Genomic DNA, 21037 nt, shown 5'->3' with positions numbered 1-21037 from the left:
GTTGTACCAGTTTTGTAAAACCAGGTTTTTCCTGGAACAAATTTGGATCCAGAAGAGCCCTTAAATCTCCCTGCTGGGAGGGCTTAAGATGGGCCAGTGACACTAAACTTGGCCCTGATTTGCCTGTGGGAAAAAACTGTTCTCCCTCCTCTTCGTCCTTGACTACCCGAACAAGACAATGCTGTTTTACCTGCTGCGTGGACTGCATTGGCAATTGCTGCTGCTGCGTGATGGGTTGCTGCTGCTGCTGCGTGAATTCTTTTAACAGGTTAATATGGAAGACCTGATGTTTCTTCCTCCTGTCAGGCATGTACAGCTCATAGTTAACATTGCCAAGACGTTTTGTAATTTTGTAGGGGCCTTGCCACCTGGCTAGCAGTTTGCTGTCTGTCGTAGGAAGCAACAGCAACACATGCTGTCCTGGTTGAAATGTCCTTTCCCTGGCCTTCTTATCATACCAGGTTTTCTGCTTGTTTTGAGCCACTTTCATGTTTTGCTGTGCCAGTATTGTCATTTGTTCTAGTCTCTCTCTCATTTTCAGCACATAAGCTATTACATTATCTCCATCAGGCTCTGGATTCTCCCATTGTTCTTTCAGCAGGTCGAGTGGACCTCTCACTTGACGGCCATAAAGCAGTTCAAATGGTGAAAATCCTGTAGAGGCCTGTGGCACTTCGCGATAGGCAAACAACAAGTAAGGCAGCCACTGATCCCAGTCTGAGCCAGTCTCTGTTACAAATTTGCGCAGCATGTTCTTTAGTGTCTGGTTAAAACGCTCTACTAGTCCATCTGACTGGGGGTGGTAAGGGGTGGTTTTAATACCTTTTATACCAAGTAATCTATATACCTGCTGTAGGAATTTAGACTGGAAATTTGTGCCACAGTCTGTCAGGACCTCTTTAGCTAGACCTACTCTAGAAAACAACTGCAGGAGACAATTGGCAACCTGTCTCGCTTTCACTGATCTTAGGGGGAAAGCCTCAGGATAACGAGTGGCATAATCACAAATGACCAAGATGTAACGATTACCTGATGAGCTTCTTTCAAGGGGCCCCACTACATCCATTCCTATTCTTTCGAAAGGTGTATCTATGACAGGCAATGGCTGAAGATGGGCACGGGCCACTCCTTTATTTAGGGTGAGCTGACATATCTGACACGACTTACAAAACTGCTGTAGTTGAGTGTACATGCCAGGCCAGACAAAACGGCTTGCAATCCTGTGTAGAGATTTCTGAAAACCAAGATGGCCTGCCCAAGGTACTGAATGACCAAGTTCCATGACTTTGTTTCTTAGTGCCTGTGGTAATGCTATGGCTTCAGTCTTGCCTTTACACTCATAAAGGACACCATTTCTCAACACATAGGTTGCATCTGCCAACACATCTACTGTCCCTCGCACCTGTCCATCAACCTCCGACACCTTATCAAACCAGGATTTTAATGATGGATCTGCCCGTTGAAGTGAAGAGATATCTGGTGGGATATCAAGTTCCAGAGGGAGGTTGGGGCTCTGGTCTACACCCTCTAACCTGGATGAACCCCTAAATTTTTCTCTTCGTCTTTGCGCTCGAGATTTAGCTGGTTTTGCTGGGCTTACTTCTAATTCTTCATCATAGAAAGGTAGCTCTTTTAACGGGTCATTTGCACTCTGAGCTCTTGTGGTGATCAAACTGGGGATTGCACTTTCTGGCTGTGCCTGCAGAATAATGTCTTGCTTCTGTACGTTGTGGTCCTGATCTACATGAACTGTATGCAAATGTCCCGGAACTTCATTAGACACCAAATCTAGCAGTGTAGGTATATCTAAGCCCAATATCACTGCATATGGTAGTCTGGGTGCTAAAGCCACTGGCAGAAGAAATGTCTGGCCACCTACAGTCAAATACACCTCAGCCATGGGATAATCCTTCTCATCACCATGTACACAGCTTATTTTAGTCCTTGTGTCGCTCCATAGCTCTCTTGGTACTAAACTAGCCAAAACCACTGACTGAAAGCTCCCTGTATCTAAGAGTGCTTCTTCACGCTGACCATTAACAAGTACAGGTGTTGTTCTTACTGCTTCATGATCAGGACCTGGCAATGTGGGTCTGGGGGCTGAGCACAAAAGGGATGGCCTACTTTGTGTTGTTGCTGGGCAGGTATACTGAGTGTGGCCTATCTGGTTACAGTGATAACATCTAACATCTGATTTTGAACCTGAATGTGACTTTTTAGTGTTGTTACTTTTACCAGAAACAAAATGTCTGCTTCCAGGATAACTTCTACTCTGGCCTATACCACCACTCCTTACACCCCCATCAGACTTACTTTGTCCAGTCATGAAGCTGTCCCGGCCAAAGGTGGTTCCTCTCGATCCTGTTCTGGCAGAGATGAAGATTTCCGCTAGCTGTGAAGCCTCCTCTGCAGATTTGGGGGCACGTTCCCTGATCCACACCTCCAGATCTGGGTGGACCATCCTCAGAAACTGCTCCAAGATCATCAGTTCCGAAATGTCTTTCACTGTAGATTTTTCAGGTTTCGCCCATTTGTAAAACATATCTTTTAATCGCACATAAAGTTCTCTTGGAGTTTCACCTGGGTGCATATCCAGGGCTCGAAACCTTCTTCTGTATGTGTCAGCAGTTATTTCGTATTTAGCAAGAATGGCATCTTTTACTTTATCATAGACTTCCGAATCAGCAATGTCCATATGCACATAAGCACTACGTGCTTTACCAGTGAGCAGAGGTACGAGTCGAACAGCCCATTCTTCTCTCGGCCAACGGCAAACTTGAGCCATTCTCTCAAAAGTAGTGAGAAAATGCTCAATATCATCATCTGGAGTGAGTGGCAACAACTTGGGATCTCTCTGGTGAAATGGTTCCTGTCTTGGCAGAGACCACATCTGCTGACCAGTCAGACTAGGCCCCTCATCAGGTTCACCTCCCTCCTCGATTTGGTTGTCCTCTTGTTCCTGCTGCTGTTCTGTCATTTCTTTTACTTGAACTTGCATTTGCTGAAACTGATGTTGCATACTTTTCCATCTTTGTTCTTGTCAGGCTGATTCTCTGTCCATTCTCTGGTCTCTTGTTGCTTGAGACTGCATCAATGATTTCACCAGAGCTGTCAGTTCATCCAGTCTATCGCCAGGTTTAGCTCCTGCTTTAGCCACTGGATCAGCTGTAGCACCTTCACCATCCTCTGCCACTTCATTACTGTCATTCTTCTTTCCACTTCTCGTCATCATATTTACCTCATTCATTAGAGGCAACACTCCTGACACCACTTGTCAGTTTTGGCCGGCGGTCATAGGTTCTGTCCAATAATATGACGCGAGACTGGAGTAAAAGACATCCATGGTTTGGCACTTTATTAAAGAAGGAGCATGATAACAGCACAAACACTAACTACAACTAAACAAAATGGCTTCCTTTTATACTCTACCTTTTCAGGTGAGCATCTGGAATAGCCCAAGTATGGGGGTTAACTAATCAAAATGAACACATAACCCTCCACACAAACACACATACAATAACATTAAAGCACATCACAAACATATACATATTTCCAACACATACTATAAACAAACCAATAACATAAGCTTCACCCATTTCTATCTAAATTAAAACCCTCTTTAACCATACTCCCTAACCTGGCACACTGGTCTGCTCCAAGAGCTCTTAAACAGGTGATTGAGCCGCTTTCACTCTTTTGCTCCACATCCTGCAAGAAGCAACTAGGACAGGTGAGTACCTTTACAAGTTCTCATTTCACATATGTTTAGGTTATTGATAAATGATTAACTGCAAACAGCTCTAACTTTGGCTCTTCTCCGACACAGGTAGGATGGCCAGTCCCACTGTCTCTTTTCTGTTACAAGCTGTCAATTTAATTGTATATCAAATAACCTAATAAAAGACTCCAAAAGATCTAATGTGTTTTCTTTATTACCCTATTTTAAATTCCCAATCCAACAATTTATTATTAACAATACCAACCAGGTAATGGAACCCCTGGTCTCCATTACATTTCCTCCCCCCTTCTCCTTAGACTACTGTACTTCAATCTTCATACATACGTGAAAGACAGTCTGCAACACAGTTAGATTTGCCTGGACGATACCGCACTGTGAAATCATAGGGTTGCAATGACAAATACCATCTCGCAACACACATGTTGGACTCCTTCATCTTGTGCAGCCACTGAAGGGCACGGTGGTCTGTCTCCAGGGTGAAATGTCTGCCTAGAAGATAGTACCTCAGTGACTCCACTGCCCACTTCATAGCAAGACACTCCTTTTCCACGGTGGAGTATCTAGACTCTCTGTCCTGAAGCTTTCTGCTGAGGAAAACAACTGGGCGCCTCACTCCCTCCACCTCCTGCAGCAGCACGGCTCCTAAGCCTACTCCAGAAGCATCTGTCTGCAGTGTGAAAGGCTGAGTGAAATCCGGGCTGTGTAGAACAGAATCACCTGTGATGGCTGACTTAAGGTCAATGAAAGCACTGTCACAGTCTTTTGTCCACTTGACCTTATCCGGCGCCGACGCTTTTGTCAAATCCGTGAGAGGTGCTGCCCTCTCTGCAAAGTGGGGGATGAATTTACTGTACCAGCCCACTAAGCCTATAAATGCCCGCACCTTCTTCTTGGTTGTAGGAACTGGATATGCATGGATTGCCTCCATTTTCCCCACCTGAGGCTTCACCTGTCCATGTCCAACCACATATCCAAGGTACTCCACCTGCGTCTGTGCGATCTTACACTTGTGAGGATTGATAGTAAGACCAGCAGATTTGATTAGCTTTAAAACGCGTCGCAGGTGAGCCACATGCTGCTCCCAGGTCTGACTAAATATCACAACATCATCTAAGTATGCTGCAGCAAAGTCTGACACATCCCTCAAGACCTGGTCCATCAGCCGCTGAAACGTTGCTGGTGCCCCTTGGAGACCAAACGGCATCACCCTGAACTGAAACAGCCCAAACGGGGTTTTGAAGGCCGTCAGTTCCTTTGCCTCTGGAGCTAGGGCCACCTGCCAGTAGCCCTTGCTTAGGTCAAGAGTGGTAATGAACTTACTTCTCCCCACCCTTTCCAAGAGCTCATCAATACGAGGCATTGGATAGGGGTCAAACTTTGAGACAGAGTTGAGATATCTCAAGTCAATGCAAAACCTCAATGTTCCATCCTTTTTCGGGACCAGAACAATTGGGCTGCACCATTCACTCGCTGATGTTTCAATTATCCCAAGTGACAACATTAGGTCAATTTCTTTCTTCAGCTGTGAAACCAGGCGTTCAGGAATCCTATAGAATTTTCTACGGGGTGGAGCATTATCCCTCAAGTGGACTTTGTGTTGTACCAGTTTTGTAAAACCAGGTTTTTCCTGGAACAAATTTGGATCCAGAAGAGCCCTTAAATCTCCCTGCTGGGAGGGCTTAAGATGGGCCAGTGACACTAAACTTGGCCCTGATTTGCCTGTGGGAAAAAACTGTTCTCCCTCCTCTTCGTCCTTGACTACCCGAACAAGACAATGCTGTTTTACCTGCTGCGTGGACTGCATTGGCAATTGCTGCTGCTGCGTGATGGGTTGCTGCTGCTGCTGCGTGAATTCTTTTAACAGGTTAATATGGAAGACCTGATGTTTCTTCCTCCTGTCAGGCATGTACAGCTCATAGTTAACATTGCCAAGACGTTTTGTAATTTTGTAGGGGCCTTGCCACCTGGCTAGCAGTTTGCTGTCTGTCGTAGGAAGCAACAGCAACACATGCTGTCCTGGTTGAAATGTCCTTTCCCTGGCCTTCTTATCATACCAGGTTTTCTGCTTGTTTTGAGCCACTTTCATGTTTTGCTGTGCCAGTATTGTCATTTGTTCTAGTCTCTCTCTCATTTTCAGCACATAAGCTATTACATTATCTCCATCAGGCTCTGGATTCTCCCATTGTTCTTTCAGCAGGTCGAGTGGACCTCTCACTTGACGGCCATAAAGCAGTTCAAATGGTGAAAATCCTGTAGAGGCCTGTGGCACTTCGCGATAGGCAAACAACAAGTAAGGCAGCCACTGATCCCAGTCTGAGCCAGTCTCTGTTACAAATTTGCGCAGCATGTTCTTTAGTGTCTGGTTAAAACGCTCTACTAGTCCATCTGACTGGGGGTGGTAAGGGGTGGTTTTAATACCTTTTATACCAAGTAATCTATATACCTGCTGTAGGAATTTAGACTGGAAATTTGTGCCACAGTCTGTCAGGACCTCTTTAGCTAGACCTACTCTAGAAAACAACTGCAGGAGACAATTGGCAACCTGTCTCGCTTTCACTGATCTTAGGGGGAAAGCCTCAGGATAACGAGTGGCATAATCACAAATGACCAAGATGTAACGATTACCTGATGAGCTTCTTTCAAGGGGCCCCACTACATCCATTCCTATTCTTTCGAAAGGTGTATCTATGACAGGCAATGGCTGAAGATGGGCACGGGCCACTCCTTTATTTAGGGTGAGCTGACATATCTGACACGACTTACAAAACTGCTGTAGTTGAGTGTACATGCCAGGCCAGACAAAACGGCTTGCAATCCTGTGTAGAGATTTCTGAAAACCAAGATGGCCTGCCCAAGGTACTGAATGACCAAGTTCCATGACTTTGTTTCTTAGTGCCTGTGGTAATGCTATGGCTTCAGTCTTGCCTTTACACTCATAAAGGACACCATTTCTCAACACATAGGTTGCATCTGCCAACACATCTACTGTCCCTCGCACCTGTCCATCAACCTCCGACACCTTATCAAACCAGGATTTTAATGATGGATCTGCCCGTTGAAGTGAAGAGATATCTGGTGGGATATCAAGTTCCAGAGGGAGGTTGGGGCTCTGGTCTACACCCTCTAACCTGGATGAACCCCTAAATTTTTCTCTTCGTCTTTGCGCTCGAGATTTAGCTGGTTTTGCTGGGCTTACTTCTAATTCTTCATCATAGAAAGGTAGCTCTTTTAACGGGTCATTTGCACTCTGAGCTCTTGTGGTGATCAAACTGGGGATTGCACTTTCTGGCTGTGCCTGCAGAATAATGTCTTGCTTCTGTACGTTGTGGTCCTGATCTACATGAACTGTATGCAAATGTCCCGGAACTTCATTAGACACCAAATCTAGCAGTGTAGGTATATCTAAGCCCAATATCACTGCATATGGTAGTCTGGGTGCTAAAGCCACTGGCAGAAGAAATGTCTGGCCACCTACAGTCAAATACACCTCAGCCATGGGATAATCCTTCTCATCACCATGTACACAGCTTATTTTAGTCCTTGTGTCGCTCCATAGCTCTCTTGGTACTAAACTAGCCAAAACCACTGACTGAAAGCTCCCTGTATCTAAGAGTGCTTCTTCACGCTGACCATTAACAAGTACAGGTGTTGTTCTTACTGCTTCATGATCAGGACCTGGCAATGTGGGTCTGGGGGCTGAGCACAAAAGGGATGGCCTACTTTGTGTTGTTGCTGGGCAGGTATACTGAGTGTGGCCTATCTGGTTACAGTGATAACATCTAACATCTGATTTTGAACCTGAATGTGACTTTTTAGTGTTGTTACTTTTACCAGAAACAAAATGTCTGCTTCCAGGATAACTTCTACTCTGGCCTATACCACCACTCCTTACACCCCCATCAGACTTACTTTGTCCAGTCATGAAGCTGTCCCGGCCAAAGGTGGTTCCTCTCGATCCTGTTCTGGCAGAGATGAAGATTTCCGCTAGCTGTGAAGCCTCCTCTGCAGATTTGGGGGCACGTTCCCTGATCCACACCTCCAGATCTGGGTGGACCATCCTCAGAAACTGCTCCAAGATCATCAGTTCCGAAATGTCTTTCACTGTAGATTTTTCAGGTTTCGCCCATTTGTAAAACATATCTTTTAATCGCACATAAAGTTCTCTTGGAGTTTCACCTGGGTGCATATCCAGGGCTCGAAACCTTCTTCTGTATGTGTCAGCAGTTATTTCGTATTTAGCAAGAATGGCATCTTTTACTTTATCATAGACTTCCGAATCAGCAATGTCCATATGCACATAAGCACTACGTGCTTTACCAGTGAGCAGAGGTACGAGTCGAACAGCCCATTCTTCTCTCGGCCAACGGCAAACTTGAGCCATTCTCTCAAAAGTAGTGAGAAAATGCTCAATATCATCATCTGGAGTGAGTGGCAACAACTTGGGATCTCTCTGGTGAAATGGTTCCTGTCTTGGCAGAGACCACATCTGCTGACCAGTCAGACTAGGCCCCTCATCAGGTTCACCTCCCTCCTCGATTTGGTTGTCCTCTTGTTCCTGCTGCTGTTCTGTCATTTCTTTTACTTGAACTTGCATTTGCTGAAACTGATGTTGCATACTTTTCCATCTTTGTTCTTGTCAGGCTGATTCTCTGTCCATTCTCTGGTCTCTTGTTGCTTGAGACTGCATCAATGATTTCACCAGAGCTGTCAGTTCATCCAGTCTATCGCCAGGTTTAGCTCCTGCTTTAGCCACTGGATCAGCTGTAGCACCTTCACCATCCTCTGCCACTTCATTACTGTCATTCTTCTTTCCACTTCTCGTCATCATATTTACCTCATTCATTAGAGGCAACACTCCTGACACCACTTGTCAGTTTTGGCCGGCGGTCATAGGTTCTGTCCAATAATATGACGCGAGACTGGAGTAAAAGACATCCATGGTTTGGCACTTTATTAAAGAAGGAGCATGATAACAGCACAAACACTAACTACAACTAAACAAAATGGCTTCCTTTTATACTCTACCTTTTCAGGTGAGCATCTGGAATAGCCCAAGTATGGGGGTTAACTAATCAAAATGAACACATAACCCTCCACACAAACACACATACAATAACATTAAAGCACATCACAAACATATACATATTTCCAACACATACTATAAACAAACCAATAACATAAGCTTCACCCATTTCTATCTAAATTAAAACCCTCTTTAACCATACTCCCTAACCTGGCACACTGGTCTGCTCCAAGAGCTCTTAAACAGGTGATTGAGCCGCTTTCACTCTTTTGCTCCACATCCTGCAAGAAGCAACTAGGACAGGTGAGTACCTTTACAAGTTCTCATTTCACATATGTTTAGGTTATTGATAAATGATTAACTGCAAACAGCTCTAACTTTGGCTCTTCTCCGACACAGGTAGGATGGCCAGTCCCACTGTCTCTTTTCTGTTACAAGCTGTCAATTTAATTGTATATCAAATAACCTAATAAAAGACTCCAAAAGATCTAATGTGTTTTCTTTATTACCCTATTTTAAATTCCCAATCCAACAATTTATTATTAACAATACCAACCAGGTAATGGAACCCCTGGTCTCCATTACAGGGATGTTTTGGGTCTTAGCATAACATCTGCATAAAATACATACTTGCGTTTTTTCATAATTTAAAGAAGAAAACAAACAATTGTGTTAGTTCATGGGTGGCTCACAAGCCTTTAAGTTATACACTGTCATCAAATAAGGCGTCTTCAGTTCTAGCAGATGAATATATGACTATAATTAAAGACATATCCAGAGATATGTATCCTTGGTTTAGGAGTCATGTTGGATTAGGCGAAGTTGAGAAATTTTACCACCTTCTTTTGGAATTATGCCACTATTTGGCAGCAACAGTAGCGAGGAAACATGTGAAGGGATTTGATATTCAACAAAGAAGCCAGCTTAAGAGATCTAGGGCGTATCGCAACCTTTCGATTTTTAAATCAGATGTTCTATTATTCGATTTTTAACAGAATAAACAGTTTTTAAGAAAAACACAAGCACTAAACCCTACTTTGTAAGGCTTACAAAGACTGATAGCCAGTATTATCTCTATCTGTGCAGAGGATTGGCTTAGTTTAAATGCAAATATGGACCTTGGAAAACATCCAGAACATCCAGGTAGGCATTACCTGTATCAAACGTGGTGGTTACAGCTTCGAGCTTCTTTGAGATTAAACACCCCAAAAGGCCTTAATCCAGCTTTATTTCAAAAGCACTCGCTCTCTCGCCGTGTCGCCTTGTTACACGGACGTACAAATAAACAGCCAGTGAGAAAAGCCAGTTCTCTCCCTGCTACAACCTTTATCTCTCTCCCTCACACACAAATTACATCATGTCTCCTCTGCATTGATCCGCTTTGATCCTGACCAATAGAGGACATGAATTGGCATTCAGCTAATGAGCAGGCACGAGCTCCCTGGAGCTCAGGGCGAGGGAGACATTTTCAAATTAGGGTAGAATTGGTTGAATGAGCTGACCTCATCAGTTGAATTTCTGCACACCTGCAAAAGTCTCACTTGGAAACGGGCGTATATTAGACACCGATGTTCACATCGTCTATGATCTGAGCGCAACTAATGCAAGGCTGAGTGCAGGCAGACAGTAGATGAAATTAGTGAAGCCATCTTTAACATGCACTGTAATTAATAAGAAGGAGAATTTTTCAAAAAAAGAGGAGATTTTTGTGGCGTCCCACCGTTTAACACGCATTTCTTCCACTTTGAGTTAAAATGAATGAATGAATTTTGGTGGTTCATTAAAACCCCCAATTTATCCTCACTAATCAGGGTCTGATTATCTGATTGACAGCCGCTAAATCAGATCTGTGTTAAATGTTTTAGAGGGCCAAATTAAACAACCCCTCTTTTTATCCTGTTCTAGACTATTTTAAAAGGTACGCCTTAAATTGACAACCATCAAAGGAAAAATCTTAATCGTATTTGTTTTTTCTCTTTCTTAAATTGCTTTTTTAAAAATTTTACCATGTTATTTTTTCTCTTTTGTCTTTAGGTGCCATCTACAGTGAGAGCAGTAGGGAACGAGAGAGTGCTGGCTCTACGACAAAGGACACAGATGTTGTGGGAAGCTTACTTTTCCTCGGTGGACAAGATAGTTCTCACCACACTGGAGGTCAGGCCAAGAATGGACAAACTCTTGATAATAAGGTCCAGCCACAGAAAATCCAACCAGATGTTGTTGGTAAAATCCAGGATCAGATATTCAAAGGCAAAGCCCAAACTCACGATTTGAAACAGAGGATGGAGTGCTGCCTGGGTATAGCATGTAGGACACTTAAAAACCACTTGCTTGTTGTAGCATTTTCAGACATTTCCAATCTAACATGCTAACAAGCTAACATAGCTCTCTTAACAGGTAATATGTGAGTTCAGGGCAAGATTTTTTCAGTTTGGCTCTAGTACTTCAGTGAGGTTTTGAATACTTACTGAACTATCTGATGAGACAGGTTACTACACATCCAGTTACTTTGGCACTTTAGTCTGAGGATTATAAAACAGAGAGGTTTGGTGAACAGATCTTATCTGCACAAACGCCTCATACCAACTGTCAAGCATGGAGGTGGAGGTCTGATGATTTGGGTTTATTTTGCACCCACAAGACATCAGGCCTATACTTACTAAATTGACCATGAACTCCTCTGTTTATTAAAAGAACTATGCAATTGGGTTGTGCAAGAGAGCCTTGATCCCAAACATAGCAGCAAATATAAAACAGAATGACTGAAAAAGTAAAGAATTAAGTTATTGCAATGATGCAAAGTCCAGAACTCAACCTAACTGAAATGCTGTGTTGGGACCTTAAGAGGGCTGTGCTGGGAAAAAAAAAAGCCAACAAACCTTGATGAACTGAAGGAACTTTGTGAAGAAGAGTCAGCCAAGATTCCTCTACAATCATGTGAGAGACTAATAAAGTCTGAAAAGAATTACTAAAAGTCATTGAATCATGGGGTATACCTAGCCTTTCACTGGACTGCATAAACTCTTGTAAAAACTTTATTTTTCACATGACTGTAGCCACGGTGACATCAGTTATTGGTTAGTAAAGTCCCGTTCTGAAGCTTCAGTCTGAACATTTTTGGCCTTTGCCATTTTGATATTTTGAAACTGCACAGGAGAAGCAAGGGGTGAATTTAACAGACTTTACAGTTACAAGGATATTCACGGTAAAGCATGCCCTGCTCTGTACTCAAATGCTCTTTGACTGAAGTGGGAGTGGAATTTACAAATCCGCTTTGCTTGTATCACATTAAGCTTTGACCCCCTAGTGTCAACACAAGATCCGTGTCCCACAAATATGCGTGTGGGTAATACTGCAAACCTAGTTTTTCTCTGCTGCTATACAGATCTATTCAGAAATGTGCAGAACTCGAACGTTTCAAGTGAAAACTGCTATAAACACAGGCGGAGTTACTACTCCTGTGCCTTTTTCCTGCCTGCGTCCTGTATCATCAGTCCTCTTTCAGAAGACTGGTTTGCAGCAGAGTTGTCATATTTGAATCAAACACCCTTGTATCATTATGATTACAGGGTTGGCCCATGGTCTGTATTTCCACTCTTTCACTATCTCAGTTTTGTGTTGAATTAGGTCTGTGAAACATTTCAAAGCAGAGCACATCTGATCCGTCTTAGAGAAATCCCCCAAATGTATAGAAATTATATATCATTACTTAAATATCAGTCTCAACCTGCCAGTTTCTGCTTTACTGGTGACTATTATGACTTTTGATATGCTGCACATCAGGTGTAGAAGAAAAAACTTAAACCGGAATTACAAAGAGCTTGGAGTTTTCTTCACTTTTTTGTCTTTGAACAAGCTGCAAAGAAATGCATTGCAAAGATAGCTACTCTGGCTCAGAGAATGTCATTTGAAGGTTGGCCCAGCAGTTAGATGATGCATAAAAAGAAATGCCAAACCTCCTTATATAAGAAGTTTTTGAACACTCTGATAAAGTCAATGTGAGTAAACAACAGATTTAATGCTGCTGAAATCTGAAGAAATCACAGAACGAGTGGTAAACTTTATAATCAGATGTTTATGAACTGGAGTCTGGGAGCTCCTAGTTAATTTGGTGTGTGGAATTTGTGCAAATGATAATAAGAGGAAGGTTCTGGAGGTTAGTGATAAGCTGGTTATGTACAATGCATACAGCATGTAGAGGGGACCTCCGCACGAGAGACAGCTGTGCAGTCAGCTTGAGGTCAGTGAGGCAGAGGACTTCAGGTGCCAGTGTTGCTGCTGCATGGACACCTCCTATTGGTGTACAATGGGAAGTACACAGATCCTGTCATTACGGACTCCTAAAATATGCAGAGACAAGTGTGTCAGGACTTGAACTGCAGTGCAGTTTATATTAAGCTCTAAAATTCTCATGCACTGGCTTAGAAGGGGAAAAATGAGTGTGATGCAGGCTCATACTCGATGAGTACAACAGCCACTTTAATGCATAAAGCCAACATGTATTTCTCACATTGCAACCCACGTCGAACCTCATCCAATTTTTTTCCTTTCTTAGATCATTAAGGACCGTGTATTTTCTCACATATCGAGGAACAAGTACATGTGGAACTACCTCCCAGGAGGTCTGCTGGTCCTGCCAGAGTACTCCACTCATCTTGCACATTTCCCTTTCTACTACCTTGGATTAGGTAAATGCAGAGTTTATTTAAACAAATCAGCACAGCTTGCGAATCTTGATTGCATGCTAAGGATGTTGGAAAGGAGATGAAAAATTAAGACGCCACACTCAACATTACACAAATTGTTCTCAAATATTTGCTTAAGTTCTTGTCTGTATTGATTTTAATTTTGCATTCCTGCCAAATATTTGTTCTTTTATCCGGTTTAAATACATTATTTTATAAATTACGGCAGCATTAAACTGCAGCATTGCTCTCTACAGCACAGTGTTTTAAATGTTCAGATTCTTCATGGTGGCTTGAAATTATTTTGATGATGTTCAGTACAAATAAATATTAGTATTATTAGGCTTAGATTAGCAGCACCTTGCGCATGTTCAGACAGATAAGACATTTCATCATGTGCACATCTTTGTTTCATGACTTTGCTCAGGAGTCACTCCAGGACAGGAGTTCACTGCTGTCATCCATGCTGTCTCTCCATTGGTCTCCCAGTCTCAACCAATCATGAAGCTACTTCAGGTGGTCTCTAAGTCAAAGTACTGCTCACAGGTACATACTGAGATATTCTCTATGTAACTTTGTCATAATAATAAGCAAAAGTTGGATTGTGTGTACAGTTGCTTCAGAAAGTAGTCACTTTTTCACATATTATAATCGTAAGTTTAACTTGAAATGCATAATTGTGAATGTTTCTATAAAGCTACACTCAGTAACCCCTGAAGGCAAAGCAAACACATTTTAAGAAATGTTGAGAACGTACTACAGTGCCTTTCAGGTATTTATTTTCTTAACTGTTTATCACGGGGCCTATCATACCTTTATTGCAAATCTCTCATTTGAAAAGCATCCATGTCTACTCCTGCTGCAGTGCTCTCCACTGTTTTTCAAATTCCTCTTCAATAACTTCTGTCGTAAAGTGAATGGATTGTGCATAATTTAGTTTGTGCATATATAAGATTCAGTGATGTCAGAGCAAAATTATAGTGAAGTATAGATCTCACCAGGTTATAAAATTGAGCAGCTGGGGAAAAAAAGATGAGTCTCCACACTTCATAGAGTTGTGCATCTGGACAGACTGTGCAACCAAGCAAGAAATGCCATGGTCGCGAAAGTGACCTGGAACCCAACAGTCACTCTAACAAGTCAGTAGATGTTCTCTGCAGGAATTAGATGATCTGCCAATAAAAGGGCAGCCATCCCCAGGAGCACATCATCAATCAGGTCTTTAAGCTAAAAGTTGCAAGAGAAGCTGCTCTGAGTAAAACAGAGATGTCCTTGAAGAAAACCAGCTGAAGAGCACATGCAACTTGAGACCAAAGGGGTGAACTACAAAGTAAGATTAGTGGTTTAGCAAGCTACGTCAAGCTTAAAATCGGCGTTTTATATTTCTCAAAAGAGTTTCTCTTTTTACTTGGATAAATCACTGATGCTGAACACAATGCAGTCATGAGCAGGTTATGTTCAAAGCACCATATTTTAAGTGTAATGCAGATTCTCTGCTGCGGGAATACTTTTTTTTTTTTGACATAAACATTGTTAAACCATATCTTACCTTAAAAACAAGCATCGGGAGTGCACTCAGCCATTAAAATAATTAACTTGAATTAAAATGCTTATTTTTTAGCTCTGTGTGCGCTAACGTACCAGAATAACAGTTTTTTGCAGCCTTAATCTCTTGCTGTTTTTGCAACAGTATTGCATTTTACTGTTACAATTTTTATGTAGATATTTAGTCGTGTACGTGGCACTAATAGGGATCATTTTGTGTTGAAGAAGAGTTATATGACCTTTTTATATGAACATTGCACAGAGCCTGAACTAGAAAGCCCGACTTAATAAGAGAAAGTTGTTAACCACTGTTGTGATACTGGTTATCTCCAAATGAGTTTTAGGTTTTGTCAAATCAGCTGGGAAAGCCTGGCTGTGTTGACTTTCATTTGTATTAAACCCCTCAGGAATCCTGCTCAGCATTACAATAAACCAAAGCATACATACTTGGTTTTAGAACAAGTTTCTAGTAGTTCTTGAGTTAAAGGCCAAACTTAAACCCCATAGAGCACCAAAAATTAAACTTCACCGATATGAAGTGAATAAGAGTACAAAAATTAAAGTGGTCTGGATACTTGAGTACCTAAGGCAACTGTAGACTATGAAAATTTATCATTGAGCAAACTATCATATGGGATATGGGATATGGGATATCATATGGGTGAGGGATCATACCTCTGAAATCCCTGACTGATTTATGACAGCTACTTTTCTAATCAATCTAATGCAGGGCTGCCCAATCCCAGTCCTCGAGAGCTACTATCCTGCAGCTTTTAGATGCATCCCTACTCCAACACAGCTGAATCAAATGGTTTGATTACCTCTTCAGCATGCCATCATGTTTGGCAAAGGCCTGATAACAAGCCATTCATTTGATTCGGGTGTGTGGGAACAAGGATGCATCTAAAAGCTGCAGGACGGTAGCTCTCGAGGACTGGGATTGGGCACCCCTGATCTAATGCATCTATATGTCGACATTTTACATGAGCTCCACTTCTCTTCTGTTTTAGATCATTATTCTGTGGAACAGCGAGAAACCGCCACCCAGTCGGAGCAAATGGCCTCCTATGCCTGTCCCCCTCACTGTGACAGATGGCAGGAGGAAGGTGAGGGCCAGTGCCACTCACAACTCAAGCTGTAGCCTGCTGTGACGTCTGAGTGACAGAATGACAAACTGTCGCTTGCTCAGTCTGTTTATGCGTCTCTCACTCGCTGTCTATATCTGCTAATCTATTTTTCGCCTTGATGTCTCTTTTTTTGGTCTTTCTTACCATCCGTGTTTATCTGACGTGTCCACCGATCCGTGCAGCATTTACTTTCTCAACCCTTCTTCCATGTGTGTCTTTTCAGACGTTTTTCTTCCTCCCAAGGCAAAACCTATAATGATTCACCCATCTCAGTCACTCAACATGATTTACTGTATTTCATAATCTCTCAGAGCACAAGCCAGCCATCCCACGGGCTACAGCACCAGAGCTAAAACTAGTGACTTTGTTTTTCTCGCAGACCACCAGTCGGTTTCTACCTCATGTTGCCATAGAGACGGAAGCAGTGCTGAGTCTGGATGAGGATACGGTCCTACTGACAAGTGAGGTGTGTGGACATGTACAACACACAATACATACAGCAGAAGCGCCCACATACTGTACATGAATAAATTAATATTTCTAAACAAAAAAAACCCTGAATCTTCCTTTTCTGTACTTGCAGGTGAACTTTGCCTTCTTGGTGTGGCGGAGCTTCCCTGAGCGGATTGTAGGCTATCCTCCCAGAAGCCACTTCTGGGATCCCCTGAAGCGGGCCTGGGGCTACACCTCCAAATGGACCAACGACTACTCTATTGTCCTAACTGGAGCCGCCTTCTACCACAGGTGCATGAACGCAGGAGGGAAAAAATAATGAATAATAATTTGTTTCATATTTTTTATAACTGAAAACTTTCTTTGTGGTTACTAGTCTTTTAATTAAAGGTTCAAAGGAAGAAAAAAGACACTTTAGTTGAATCACCCAGCAAAATCTTGGTTTGTCTCACATATCCGGTGGTAAAAAAATTATTTGAATTTGCTATTACATAACAGCAGGAAAACATTTTATTGGAGTTGTAAGTTCTACATTAATTGGTCTGATCTTCAGTCGCCTTTATAGACATGTCACTTTCATGTATACAGATGTGAGTAATCTTTCCAATCCATGCTGGAAAAAGTATGTGAAACTTTGTGCCGACAGTCAAAGGAGCTTGCAAAGAAAAGCATCTGGACTTCTTTAAGTTACTTGAAGACGTTTCACCTCTCATCCGAGAAGCTTCTTCAGTTCTGAAGGGTGTTCCTCCCAAAATGTACGGCAATATGTCTATGAAGGTTCTCAGTCATCCAGGTCATCGTAGTCAAAGGAGCTTGCAAAGAAAAGCGTCTGGACTTCTTTAAGTTACTTGAAGACGTTTCACCTCTCATCCGAGAAGCTTCTTCAGTTCGGATGAGAGGTGAAACGTCTTCAAGTAACTTAAAGAAGTCCAGACGCTTTTCTTTGCAAGCTCCTTTGACTACAATGACCTGGATGACTGAGAACCTTCACAGACATATTTGTGCCGACAGTTTCTCCTACTTGGAGTCAAGTGCTTCAATTAAGGAGATGAGATTGGGTTGTGGGTTGGCGTGTCCTCTATAAATAAGGCATATCAATGTTGCAAGGGAGGTTTGCCTACAAAGGTTCCTAACTGAGTTAAATGACTTAGAAACAATTAGGTGGCAGCCATAGTTAGAGCTAATCAAATTACCTAAATGATAAGAGAAGGCGCTTCAGTGCTTCTTTTCCTATTCCCTTTAGTATTAGCTCTACTGCAGCATCTTTTATAACAACCCATAATGCTGTTCATCGATTCTCTTAGCACTGCAGTTGTCTTTGAAAAGATCACACCAGGATGCAATCCTGAGAGGTCGGAGAAAAACTCAAGGGTAACAGCAAAACCATCATAGAAATCTTTGCAACATAACGAAATCTTTGTTCATATTTCCACTATATGAAAATAGATATTCAATAGAATGGCCTTAATTTAAGGATACGATGCTTTTCGAGAACAAAATAATACAGCAGATCCCAAGTTTACCAAACCTGAAGGTTGTGTGAGTAGATGAGACAAAACTTAAAGCATTTTGACAACAACATATGTTTAAAGGAAGGAAAACAACAAAATCTCATGGGAGCATGGTTTGGGGCTGTTTTGCTCCCTCTGGGATTGAGTGCCATGCAATTGCTGAATTCAAACAATTAATTTAAGAATTATCAATTTATTTTTTTTTGTAAATGAGACTATCAGGGCAGGAGTCCATGACCTTAAAATGCAAGCTCATAGTATAGTCAGCAAAAGAATGGTTGAAAAGGTAGAAGATCGTTGTTATGGAATTGCTGAGTTCTCAACTGAGAGGTTATGGCAAGACCTGAAGAGGGCTGTTCAGTCCATACATCCCAGAAATGTTAACAAACTGAGTCAGCTTTGTAGGAGGCAATGGTTAAAAATGAAGTTCTTACTGTTGTGTAAGCTCCATAAGCAGCTACAGGAAAACAGGAGCTCCTACAAATGGCTAAATTTAAAAGTTTGTTCATTTTTCCAGGGTGTACTGAGACTTTTTAATGTGTTTGATATATTCGTCTATAATAACTGCAACATTTGACAAACTAATACAGAACAGACATTAAATTCTCAAAACAGACTGCTTCAAAGATTAAAAACTGAGAGCAAGGGAGAACTTGAACTCTAGCAGCTCCGAACATAATGGCACAAATATCAACATGATGAGCAATAAGGGACAATCAAACAGAAAGAAAAGGCATCAAGAATAATTATGTATTTGTGTGAGCGGGAGGGGGAAAAAAAGAAGGCAAGAGTGAATTACTCAGGGATTACTTCAAGCAGTTTGATTAATTCGAAAAGCACGAAGTCGATTATGTGCTATGGGAGAGGGATGGGAGTTCTTATACAATGAGAATGTAATTACACCACAGACAGGGTACTTTAAAAGGTGTTGAAACCTTGTGACATTTTGAGACAATGTGGTCATTATTGTCAGCAGACTTAATAAAAACACGTTTTTGTCGTGCTAATTTGAATCTCTAAAGCCTATAGACACATCAGCGCCAACTTTAATAACCCGTTTTACTGTTTAAACAGAAAAATACCAATGAATAGTGAGCCTATAAAACACGACTCGCTCAGTGGGGGAATGGATAATTTAGTCTTCATCTAATTTTTACTGCATATCATATTAGTAAACTGATCTGACGGCGCGCCGAGACTCCACGGCAGCAACTTACATAGAGATAAATGTGGCCAATTTTGGTTGTGAAGCACAATTAAACCTTCTTTAAAAAAATAGAGTGACAGTTGCTTAGTCTGAAAATATAATGATAAGTAAATTGAAAGCGCTATACACCTAAAACTGATATTGAAGAACATATGCATTGCATCAGTGGAGTTTAGTCGGCTGGGCACCTTAAAGCTTAAATCTCACTCGGCGGAGAAATCAACTTGTCCTAGATACATATTATCAGCATACATCACACCATCTACTCTGTAGAGGTCACCGAGCCTGCTAACAGATGGTTGCTTGACCTCCAGTTAATCATGTTATGTTACATTTTTATTTTAGGTTAGATGAGGCCCTTGTCTAAAGAAATTTACAGTATGATGAGTGTAGGTATGAGAGGCTAAAACTATCATTAGAGCTACTGAAAGCGAGACAGGTAGAGCACATTGGCGGAAGAAGTGGCAGCATATCTTTGTCAGATGGGGTTTTTTAAACATATCTCTTTTATATAAAGCACCATTGCCTGCTGGCTTTAAGAATACAATGAATATTGTATGTTTATGTGACACTCTCAACTTCCCCACAGGTACTACCACTACCTGTTCACTCACTACCTGCCTCAGTCTCTGCGGACTCTGGTGGATCGCACCTCCAACTGTGAGGACATCCTTATGAACTTCCTGGTCTCTGCTGTGACTCACCAGCCGCCGATCAAAGTGGCTCAAAGGAAGCAGTACAAGGAGCTCCCCAGTCCACAGGTAGGTACCGAATTGTCTTCAAAGTAATACTCTCTGGAGTCTCTTGACTTGGTTGTTAGAACAAGATTGGATGCTAAATAGCATGTGCCTGTTCTACTCCCAGGGTACGAAGAGCGTCCCTTGGGCCAACCCTGAACACTTCAACCAGAGGCAAGAGTGCGTCAACTCCTTTGCCAACTGGTTTGGCTACATGCCCCTGGTGCATTCTCAGTTTCGCCTGGACCCCGTTCTCTTCAAAGATCAAGTGTCCGTCCTACGCAAGAAGTACAAAGACCTGGAGAGGGCCTAACATTTCTGGACAAAAAGACTAGAGAGCGTTGAAGTCATGTTTCGAGCCATTTTGGACAGACAAATATGGCTACTAAGTAACAGAAAGTTCAAGACATGTCTTTCATGCATGGGAAGTGGACAAAAAGGCACCGAGGTCCATTGGTGACATGGACAATCATCAAGAAAGACCCAAGGAGATCTGAACTATATAAAGAGCTTAAGAGAAAGGAGTCTATAAAAAGTACTTCAAATGCTTCTCCAACCTCCATGAATCTTGAGAAATTTGGGGCCTTAAAATAGTCCTTGTGATTGGCCCTGTCGCTGAGAAAGGACGATTAAAATAGTCAAAAAAGGAACATTTGTGAACACTTCAAATGTCAGTGCTACTGCAGTGGCAACAAGGAGAGAATGACTATCTCATGCCAGGAGCACCCAAAGGACTGGTATCGGTGCCATGCACTCCAGCTGGCAACATCTGTCTCCATGTTACTGTTGCCAAGGAAACAGATCATTTCACATTAAAATGCTAACTGTAAGACCAATAAAGTGATTTATAAATGCAAACTCTGGACTCGTGCTGCAGAATGTTCACATATTTTGTCCCATAATTGCCAAACACATAGTGTGTGGCCACGTTTCCAGCAGAGGCAAAGTTCATCTTGTAATTTAAGGTACAAGCAACAAAGATAGGAAATCAGGGAGGCTGCTGTGGCATG

At 42.1% G+C, this 21037-nt stretch overlaps 1 protein-coding gene across 3 annotated transcripts in view; it reads left to right on the top strand.

Annotated features, from left to right (window-relative positions):
- Positions 1-20877, top strand: part of ext1c (exostoses (multiple) 1c) — a 108242-nt gene extending 87365 nt beyond the window's left edge. For all 3 annotated transcript variants that reach the window (XM_085261503.1, XM_085261504.1, XM_085261505.1), the window contains exons 5-12: positions 10797-10916; positions 13318-13450; positions 13875-13993; positions 16003-16098; positions 16499-16585; positions 16703-16863; positions 19880-20051; positions 20155-20877. In XM_085261503.1, coding sequence (XP_085117629.1) covers positions 10797-10916; positions 13318-13450; positions 13875-13993; positions 16003-16098; positions 16499-16585; positions 16703-16863; positions 19880-20051; positions 20155-20340 — 1074 coding nt within the window. In that variant the 3' untranslated portion in view covers positions 20341-20877. The remainder of the gene's footprint in view (positions 1-10796; positions 10917-13317; positions 13451-13874; positions 13994-16002; positions 16099-16498; positions 16586-16702; positions 16864-19879; positions 20052-20154) is intronic.
- The last annotated feature ends 160 nt before the right edge of the window (positions 20878-21037 follow it).

The sequence above is a fragment of the Mchenga conophoros genome, linkage group LG22 (assembly GCF_057382185.1).
Source record: "Mchenga conophoros isolate Kocher_MC1m ecotype Shallow Benthic linkage group LG22, M_conophoros_male_GT1.1, whole genome shotgun sequence".
Classification (NCBI taxonomy): Eukaryota; Metazoa; Chordata; class Actinopteri; order Cichliformes; family Cichlidae; genus Mchenga; species Mchenga conophoros.
The sequence above is the reverse complement of the archived record's forward strand: the minus strand, read 5'-3'. Positions and strand labels throughout refer to the sequence as shown.